Source organism: Micrasema longulum, unplaced genomic scaffold, assembly GCF_059751315.1.
Source record: "Micrasema longulum isolate JH-2025_06_02 unplaced genomic scaffold, ASM5975131v1 h1tg002625l, whole genome shotgun sequence".
Taxonomy (NCBI): Eukaryota; Metazoa; Arthropoda; class Insecta; order Trichoptera; family Brachycentridae; genus Micrasema; species Micrasema longulum.
Genome location: NW_028279760.1, coordinates 1 through 11068, shown reverse-complemented (window position 1 = coordinate 11068; position 11068 = coordinate 1). Strand labels below are relative to the sequence as shown.

General features: G+C 30.1%; 1 protein-coding gene and 1 long non-coding RNA gene across 2 annotated transcripts; both read right to left on the bottom strand.

The window, feature by feature from the left end:
* Positions 1-331: 331 nt before the first annotated feature.
* Positions 332-3634, bottom strand: LOC148271842 (uncharacterized). The gene is made up of 2 exons (XR_015825006.1): positions 2784-3634; positions 332-1010 (listed from the first exon to the last, which is right to left on the bottom strand). It is a non-coding gene; the product is annotated as an uncharacterized LOC148271842 (long non-coding RNA).
* Positions 3635-4452: 818 nt separating this feature from the next.
* mRpS22 (mitochondrial ribosomal protein S22) lies at positions 4453-10944 on the bottom strand (the record flags this gene model as incomplete). The annotated part of the gene is given in 6 exon segments (XM_088240852.1): positions 4453-4729; positions 5703-5883; positions 7838-8046; positions 9021-9078; positions 10819-10880; positions 10882-10944. Coding segments are annotated over 6 exon segments (789 nt in total), but the record flags the coding sequence as incomplete, so codon positions are not given.
* Positions 10945-11068: the final 124 nt, after the last annotated feature.

Below are 11068 nucleotides of genomic sequence, written 5' to 3'. Positions count from 1 at the left end.
GACCAAAGGCGTTTAAGTATAAAAAATTGTTTTGGTGAGCCTCATAAAGCTCACTTTTTTTCTCCCACGAAAAGCTTTGATCACCTATTTAAATTAGTATATGTACTTGACTGTGTTATGTATATCCATTTATTATTGAAAAGTTACCATTTTATTAAGTTTAAGTACTTATCTCTTAACTAGCAATCTCAAATTTATCAATATTTTGCTATTATAAGATTTAAAAATCAGATTTTATATTATTTTTAAATGTCCAATTTTATTTCCAAGTTTGACAGTTTTTCATACTAGTCCTAATTTTTTTGTGTTTTGACATTTTATCAACATTTATTATTCTATAAAATAAAATGTATTTCTGTACGTTATGTGTTTTTCGGATGTTATCAATTTTTAAAAATAATATTGTAATCTCTCGTTTTCTCACTCTTCTTCATCCTGGCTGGAAGTCCCATTTACTTGGTGTCAGCCCTCTGAGTCTTCACGTCGGACTAGGAGATTTGTTGTTTGGTTTGTTTGAAACATTGAAACCAACAAATATTACAATTTGTTTTGACAAAGAAAACATCAGCACAGTGGTATTTTCTTAATTCTGTATTGAACGTTTTATTCTATTAATGTTTATGTTCAATCTTTTGAAAAACAGAAAAATCACAAATATAGAGAGTATAATGTACATATTTATATGTGAAGGTATAATATCGATGGCCTAGAAGACAAACGTGCGAGTACAAAACAATTGAGTTTGGACATTATAACGCCAAATGTATATTCAATGAGTAAGTCGTACCATTTGCACTCCCTAGAACACTAATTTTTCATCTCTTTCCAAATCCTAGTTTCTTATTCATAATAAGTGACATGAAAACAAAGACAAAAAAGCAACTCGAACATAAAACTGCTCTCCTGAAAAATTACCAATTCTGTAATTAGCATGTTTGTCTTCTAGACTTTATGAGCCGGGAAACACAAAAACCATAAATATTATGCATTTGAAAAAAATATTAGCATTGCTTTTTTTAAATTATTATGAAAATAAAACTTTGTTATCAGTGTTACACAATTTTATTCTTTTACAAGAACACAACTATAGTTTCGGGAGAGCACTCCTCCCATCGACGGGTGATATAAAACTAATATAATAAACACAGAATATTGTTCACAATGTCATCGAATCTAAACAAAAAATAAACAGATTAATCAGTGAAACTTAGAGCAGGGGTTTTTTTTTTTTTTTTTTTTTTTCTTCTTATCTAAGGTGTTGGCATATGAATGGATGGTTATCTTAAGTACAGATATAAAAACATGGACAAAACATTAAGTCGAATTTATTTCTTAAAATTTAGCACATAAGTGGAAGTTGCAATAAGTAAGTCTAAGATTTAATGTGTGGGAAGACATCGCTCGGCTAAGAGAGTGTTAACAGACGCGGGTCTAAGAGGGTGAGTGCGGTGAGGGTGGTCGCAAAGGGAACATAGTCAATAAAGGCGAGGGGTGGTTGAATGTGTGATTATTAATTAGATTGTTTTCAGAATTTAAATTTTTGTGAATTTCTATAATTTCTAAATTATTCATATTACTGCCTTTGTTATTTACTTGGTGCAGGAGTTTTAAGGTGTGATTATGAAATGAGTGGTTACTGTCTATTATATGATTCGCGAATTCCGAGAAATTATTATTGGTCAGGCAACGGCGGTGTTCGTTTAGCCTAGTTTTAAGATTTCGCGCTGTTTGTCCAATATAGACTTTTTTGCATTCGCATGATATCTGGTAAATGCCACTCTTGTTTAGCAGCTCTGTTTTTGACTTCTAATTCTAAGTCAAAAACAGAGCTGCTAAACAAGAGTGGCATTTACCAGATATCATGCGAATGCAAAAAAGTCTATATTGGACAAACAGCGCGAAATCTTAAAACTAGGCTAAACGAACACCGCTTCTAATTCTAAGTCAAAAACAGAGCTGCTAAACAAGAGTGGCATTTACCAGATATCATGCGAATGCAAAAAAGTCTATATTGGACAAACAGCGCGAAATCTTAAAACTAGGCTAAACGAACACCGCCGTTGCCTGACCAATAATAATTTCTCGGAATTCGCGAATCATATAATAGACAGTAACCACTCATTTCATAATCACACCTTAAAACTCCTGCACCAAGTAAATAACAAAGGCAGTAATATGAATAATTTAGAAATTATAGAAATTCACAAAAATTTAAATTCTGAAAACAATCTAATTAATAATCACACATTCAACCACCCCTCGCCTTTATTGACTATGTTCCCTTTGCGACCACCCTCACCGCACTCACCCTCTTAGACCCGCGTCTGTTAACACTCTCTTAGCCGAGCGATGTCTTCCCACACATTAAATCTTAGACTTACTTATTGCAACTTCCACTTATGTGCTAAATTTTAAGAAATAAATTCGACTTAATGTTTTGTCCATGTTTTTATATCTGTACTTAAGATAACCATCCATTCATATGCCAACACCTTAGATAAGAAAAAAAAAAAAAAAAAAAAAAAAAAAAAAAAACCCCTGCTCTAAGTTTCACTGATTAATCTGTTTATTTTTTGTTTAGATTCGATGACATTGTGAACAATATTCTGTGTTTATTATATTAGTTTTATATCACCCGTCGATGGGAGGAGTGCTCTCCCGAAACTATAGTTGTGTTCTTGTAAAAGAATAAAATTGTGTAACACTGATAACAAAGTTTTATTTTCATAATAATTTATAATGAAGTGTTACGAAGTGAATGCCGATTCAATTAAAAATATTGCTTTTTTTATTTTATATCTGTGATATCCTGTCCATAATCATGTTTTATTTTTGTTCTTTTGTTAATGTAATACACGTATGTATATTCTAACATAAAAGAAGCCTTAAATATTGTAATTAAAGGTAAATTATTAGGTTCCCATATATAATATGAATCAATAGATATACTTTTGTGATTAGTATTAAGACAAATACTTAACCGCATACATATTTTTACACAATGACCCGACCCTACTTACTATAAGACATATCTTAATTTCTTCTTCTTAATTTGTCTTTATTTACCGCGGGTCGTATCTTAATTTGAGACTTTAGTAAATTAATAAGTTTACAAGACCATGACGTGTATTGTCAAAAGTAATGTAAATGTGCTGACTTTTTTTTTATTCACACATAAATTCCTAGAAAAAATGGCAACCCGAAATAACTGTTATAAACCTTTACAAATCGTTCCTCAAACTAAATTTGACCATGATTTATGCAGTAACTGACTGTCTCTCTGGGGCCATAATTAAATTATAATTAGTATTTTTTTTGTTGAAATTAGAAATAAATTTGATACAGACAAAAAATGGCGAAATTGTCTTATCTTTAAAGTATTGCCTTAATATTTCTTCTATCTGGTGCCAATTTTTACACCGTTGGCCAGTAGCTTAACAATGCGTTAGATTTAAGAAGCTGACCTATGTAGATTGTTCAATATTTCCTATTTTTTTTTTCTACTATAGTAGAATCATTTTTCCTATTCACCTACATAGATTACAAAACTTGTTATAATGTGATAAATATTAAAAATGTATTAGAGAAAGTGGTCATTTGTATTACAGTTCTTAATAAAATTACTTAATCTTTATGGGTTTTTTTTTATCTTTGCCTTTAGCTAAAATAGTTCTATGATTTTCATTCTTCTGTTAAGTATCATATAAAAATAAATAAGATGCAACTTTATTTAAAGTTTAATCACACAATTTTCAAGTATTCAATATTATTCAAAACCTGAATAAACAAAAAACAAATTAAATTCTTATACATCTATATTCCCTTCTCAGAGATATTCTCCGCCTCCATTGTAATATTGTGTTTATTTTTATTTAATTATTTGTTTGTCACTCCACAAGCTGAAAGCTGAGACGATAAATGGGAGTATTTGAAAGTATTTTCGAACTTCTACAAACAATAATACACCAAAGTACCTACATATCGTCGCGATGGTAGAATAACAACGGATGTGTGAAAAATGCGACATTGACTTTCTTTTATATTTGATCTTGAAAAGGTTTTATATAAGCTTTATATTCCAGGTTTGAAAAATAAAATATTTATAACTGACTCGAGTTCAAAGGATATATACTTGATTATTGAGTTATGAGACAGAATAAAAATAAAAAATTCAACCACTCTCTCATGTAAAGTTGAAGAAAATCGCATGTGTCGTTTTAAGATCATGATGATATGTATCATAACTTCACTATCTGAGCAGATACAGTGGCATTGCCACATCAATTGCAGCGTTTCTTGATCATTTTTGTTCCATGGAATGTAAGGATACTTACTTTTCAAATGCCAGTAAGGTGTCTTACACTTCAAATGCCAGTCCATGAAAAATTAAACATGCAGGTATATCAATTGAGTGCAATATGTATTATAAATTCAAATAATAAAAAAACAAAATTATTAACATTATTCTATAATTTCACTTAAACACATTACAAAATATTCTACAATTCGACCGTTAAATTCCGTGGGCCGATCGTAATCCTTCTTCGTAAGAATATTTCTGTTTCATCATTTGGTGATAAGCTTGTAGAGCCAACTCGAGTTGACTCTTTCTTATCGAATTATTCTGAATATATTGCGCTACACACTGAATACACTTTTCATCCAAAACGGGATCATTAATTGGAGCTTTATTTTCTTCAGACAACAGACTTTTAACATTTTTCAAGATCTGTAAAAAAATATTTTCAATTGTATTCAATTTTTAGAATGAATACAAAAGACGTACAATAAAATAGTCAGATTTAATGAATCATGCAGTAAGAGTAACATCAGTCAGAGAAAAAGAATAACCATTACAAGATACCAATTAAAAGTGGTGGTGTATAGAGATATTAAACTATACATTTTTTTTGTTTTTATGATACACTGCTCTTATAAAGTCTCAAATTTAAATAAGGGTTGTTTGTATTATAATTTGAATTAAACTAGTACTTTTGATGTGCTCCTACAGCAAAGGCAAGGATTCAAGAAAGCGGTGTTAGCACTCCTGGCTTAATGATGAAACTTGCCATTGATTCTAACTTATGCTTTGCACTCTTTGTTTATCATACCAATTTTCTAATAATGACAATTATTAGGTTGATTGCTACATAGTTTTTAAAATATTTTTTAAACTTTAATAGGTAAACTTAAAATATCCGCAGATTTGTTTTTTGCATCTAAGTCTCTTGATTTTTATACCAATGAAATAAATACGCTTATAGAAAGATGAGAAACTAGTTTAGCTAATACAAGGTAAATAATAATAAACATTTTTGAATAAAAAAAAATTCTTATGAAAAAATATGTCTTTTCTCTAAAAATAAAGTCTTTTCCATGAATTTCCAACAACCAAAATACATATCTAATATATGTAGTTTTAGATCAAGTATTAGATTTTCCCATCTGAACTAAAATCAAATATAGCACATTATTTATTTCTACGTGTGTAGTATTTTTATCAAAAGATAAAATTAATTTTGCGGTCCTTATGATCTTTATAAATAAAATAAAAAATGGCCGATTTCAACTAGTCATAATTAGCCTTATTAGAAAATGAAACCCAAGCTGTGGTTGAACACACCCAACTCTATAAAATATTTTTTTATTTGACTGAAACTAATACAAATAGGAAAGAGTATGAATAAGATAAACTAATGTACCTCATCTACAAGGGGTTGTGAATCATCAACTTCCACCATCTCAGGATTCAACTTGCGATGTAGATTTATCATTGAAACTACTTCCTTGATAGCTCCATTTTGCAGCATTTCTAATACTAGGCCGTCCAAAATATTATTCCATGCAAAATAGAAAGCCATTGGTCCAAAATGCCGCGTTGATCTAACATAAAAAATAAATAAAAATATATTATAAATGGTTTTTGCGAGGAATTCAGTACTATGACGAAAAGTAATTTCGCCTGAGTTCGATAGGGATCATGTTAGGATCTGTGTTAGGATTTTGCCGGTAGTGTCTTGATAATTTGATGTTCCTCTGTGATTTGTTATAGATACGTATTGTTTTTCTTCTGTTGATTGAGTGCATATTGTATAGGGCAAATTATTCTAATGTTTCCTATATGTATTTAGGTTTTGTGTCATTATTTGATTTGTTTGTATTACTACGTTCTTCTTCCTTTCCGATGCGGGATCTGGAGCGTCTCGGTCTCAATTTGGAACTAACACTGTATTCCTCCACTGTCATACTGGGAAATTAGAAAAAAATTATTGTGCTGACCATGTGTATTTGATTGATCACAAACTGACAATACTGCAGTGAGGGGTACAATGAAAGTTTTTAAAGTTTATTTGTTTTGTTATTTTCGCGGTTTGATTGTAAAGAAATATTAAATTTTCGCTTAATTAGTTTTAAAAAAAAAATGATATTGATATGCGAAACTGAAGAAAGACTCCAGTATTTATGAACAGTTTCGGGAAAGGGGTGGATGCTTTCATTGTATTATATCATCGGGCACAATCATTCTGGCACACGTTGGTAACTACATTTTACTAGTTTATTTTATTTTTCTCATAAAAATAAAACACATAGAGTTTGTACAATAGTTTCAATATGTCGGTAGATATGTGTCTCAATTACATTATGAGGATAACTTTTACTATAACATAATAATATTTATGCTAAGTACTTGTTTTAGTGTATCAGTGTTATTATTGTACATGTTAGTTAGTTGTAAGATATTGCACTTTTAAAGTTAAAAGCTCATTCCAAATCAACAATTCAAATAAAACTGCAGGAGAATATTGTAAAATATTATTTTTTGTATTTATAAAACACGAAATATTTTTATTTGCTTTTTAAACTGATTATTTGATGCCATTTATGAAGATAATATTTTTTTCAAAATTTGTAGTTACCAACTAGTGCCAAAAACCCGGCGATATATGTTTAAAAAAACTTTTTAGAGTATTTCCAAATATTTTAAACAAATACTGAATTAACTGAATTCAACTCTTAGAATTTTACTTAGATATACATATATCTCTACAGAGATGAAGGAATTATTAAGAAATATGGAAGTCTCGGCATTTACATGGCTTATGACTCATCATTGGCACCACACTGTAACATCCATTCAGCCTAATGTTCCAACATTCCACATCTTTACATGTTATTCAACATATTACATTTATATATTTTATAAGCCCATTGCGGGTGAAGAGAACTGACATTTTAAAGCTAAAATAAAATCATTGCTTATATCACACTTCTGTTATTGATTTAATCCAAAAACCTTTTTTCCTAGTTCTATATGTACAAAACATCCATGTTATTTAAATAGATCAATAGTAAAGTGAAAAAAAATAGGCAAAAAGCTCATGGAAATTAAAACTTTGAATATAAAAGTTTTACCGTTTTGTCAATTGTTTCACTTCACCTGCAATGGGCTCATGTGATATTGGCTTTTATTCAAAATATTACGACCACCATATATCATTAAATTATGTGTTAACAGTAAATTATAAAAGTATCATCACCCTAACTTGTAAGTCCTCAAATGGTCAAAAATGTTATTTTGGCGTTTTCTGTTAGGACTTCAAATAATCTTTATGTGTCTAAAACTTGTATATTCGTACAGTGTTGCATTATTAAAAAAAAATAGTTAAAAAAACTTTTAAAAGCATGTAGTAAAAAAAGGAAATTTGGGATTTACGAGTTTTACAAGTTAGACCGACGATACATTCATATTCAGTCTAATTTTAGCACTGTCAACGCATTTGTACACAAACTTATTATTTTTTCCAATGACAATAATGTGATAGTAAGAATTGCATACCTCAGTCGATCGTAGGCCTTAACACTATCACAATGCAGGTAGACTTTGGATACAATCCTTTGGTAAGTCGGATCATCTGGTTCATACTGAATGCAAGCGCGGTCCAGAATAAACACATACTCCAGTTTGGTCAAAAGATCTTGTAATAAAGTATCATCGACAAACATCAGAGGTTCTTTAAGTTGACGCCCAGGCATTGGAAAATATATCTGTAAAATAATTATTTTTATGCCAGCTAACTAACCAAAAACACAAGATAAAAATAACACAGTTTTTAGCGTGTATTTACTTTATTTTATTTTACCTAAAAGACAAACATCAAAAATCAAGATATAAAGAAAAATATACCAAGTTTCGAACCCCGCTTTACCACAACTTGATTCCTATTTTCCAATAGTGAGTTACATTATTTTGTTTATGCAATGAAGGGGAAATTAAAAATGTATAAATTCTTCAAAATAAGGAGATGAGGATTATACTCAGAAGAAATATGTATTATAATGTGAAAAAAATGCCGTAGAAACTGGCTTGCTCACAGTAAAGCAACAAATAAAGTATAATGTAGCAATTTTTATGCATAAAATAATTAAAGAGATGAATAAATTAAAAAACCTAATAAAATTTAACCAACAATGTCATACATATGAAACTAGGGATTAAATAAGATAAGATTACCAATGAGGAGAAAAACAGAATCTCAAAACTCATTGTACAAGGGATTGAAGCTGTACAATGAGTTACCTGAAGAAATAGAAAGGGTTGAAATGTTTCAAATTAATTAGAAAAATTATGTTCTTGAGAAGTTTTGACCAAAAATTGTAGCGAGTGTTATTAAAAGTGTATATTAATTCTTGATGTTATGAACTAACTTAATAAAGCATAAATAAAAATCATTGAAAATGGCCCCAAAGTTGAAGTGTTTGGGTAAATCATAAGAATGCAAATATATATTTTTATTTTTTGAAAAGGTGTTTGGCCATCTAATCAACTGCACAATGCACCTGATTAAATCCAGTACATGTCTACAAACATTTGGACGTAACTACTTAATAATGCTTATATAACATTTTCTTGAGATTAATTTATAAAAATGATTAAATATTTTTTTTTTAACACAACCATGTTTTGGAACAATCATAAAATTATAAACAATTTATTTCTAAATAAAGGTTTGAAGAAGAACCTGAATTAGTCGCTTTCTTAACTCATGGTCGGCATAATGCAGCTGGCCATCTGGTTCTCTGAAATATTAATAATTATAGTATTTTACAAGTGATTAAAGATATTGACAAAATAACACAGTATTATTAATTACTCGTAAAAAAATATCTATGGACATCTCAGTTTGAAACAGGAACTATTAAATTATTTCAAACTTATAATTTTTCTAAAAAACAGTCTTCTGATGTTCAGGCACGCATGTAAATATAATATTCAAGCCTAGCATATATATAGGAAATTGAAAAATGCCATACTAAAATATAGAAGTCAAGTACCTATGGACAGAATGGTGACTGTTAAAGTTATCACTTAACCCAGCCGATGACAGACCATAAGCTCTATAATTATTTAAATTTCCATATTCTCAATTATTGAAAAAATAACTTATGTATTTGAATCCCTGTCTAATTGATTTCCCACACATTCATCCAAGAGATCGCATTTCGACCACGTTCACTCGGCTTTCATCTTTCCTTTGCTCTTACTGATATACTTAAATATATTATGTATCATTACTTAATCTCACTGAACATTCACATTTTTTTCTCATCACATTATTAAGGCGATATTTTTTTGCCTCTAGACATCTTCGACAAGACGTTATCTTGGATTTTTTCTTCTTATAACAGGAAGTATGTGGCAACAATCACACTATGTAGGCGGACGATTCAGGTTTGGCGTTGACATCGACCAGAGATAAAATTACTGCCCTACAATATCATAGATTAATATTATTGCATTGCACTGCGGCCGCAAGTCGACTTGTGCCCGTATTCCAAGTTACAAATTTACAAATATCGACTTAGGCCCAAAAGTAAAATCGCTTTTTTTGTCGTTATGAGGAATTTTTTTACTTTTCCTTATTTTACTTATGTTTCTGTAAATGGAGTATCAAATTATATTAATAATTCAATTTGGCAAAAAACCTGACTTATCCCCCTTTTCCGTGTCAGCACAGATATATTATTTGAAGATTCTCTATTTAAAATCCGTAAATCAAACAGCTGTTTTTACTAGAGATGGGTATTTTGGTTATTTAAAAGGAGTAGTAACAGTTACTGTTTCATAAATTAAACGGTTTCTAAAATAACAGTTTAGAGCAGCTTGGGCAAGATATCACAGAATTTCACTAAACGCGACTCCTCAAGCGAAACAAAAAGGTGCAATCTATCTTGGGGAGGGAGGTGGCCACGGTTTTACCCATGTTGCTGACAGTTTCACAGAGCAATTTTATTTGTGAATTAATAAATCCTGACTAGTTTTTCAGTTCTTCTTTTAGGCAGTAAAATTTTTTGTAAAACTGATTTAAACGTTTTGTGAGAATAACTGTTTTGTTTTTTTTTTTACATCTAGTTTATACATTTATAAAAACTATCAACATTCTTTTAAGCGTACTTAATATTGCACTGGTACTCCAATCGCAGCGCATTAGCGATCAGTTGTGATATACATAAAGGCAAGTAATTGGTTTTACGATTCAGGCGCCGAAATATTGCAGTCAAAGAACCATATATTGAATAAATATTTTACGTCATCCTTGCCGGGAATTGAATCCAGAACATCAAGCGTGGCAGGAAAATGCACCGGCCGATACACCTCAAGGCAGACTTATTCTACTTGATTTTATATTTTAGAATATTGAGTCAAATTTGTCCATGGTTTTGTACTATTTTACAGACAGAACTGTATTCATCATTCGGTATGGACAGGAAAGAAAGTAAAATAAAACAAAATTAAATTGAAAAGTATTTCATACATACCGAACTACAATAAAACGCTCGGAATTTCTCAAACCATAAGTAATGTCCGTGAAAACAAATTTTGGCAGAATCGTGGAAATTTAACGCAGGGTCATTAGACAATTCATGGTCTACTTTACCACAAACCTAAAATTTAAAATTTTTTTAATTACATACAAACTAAGCATTAAAAAGAAAGTAGAAGCATTAAAGTAAAGAAATTACAATAAAAATATCTGGGCTTAATGCCGTCCTCTGTATGAATCCTACC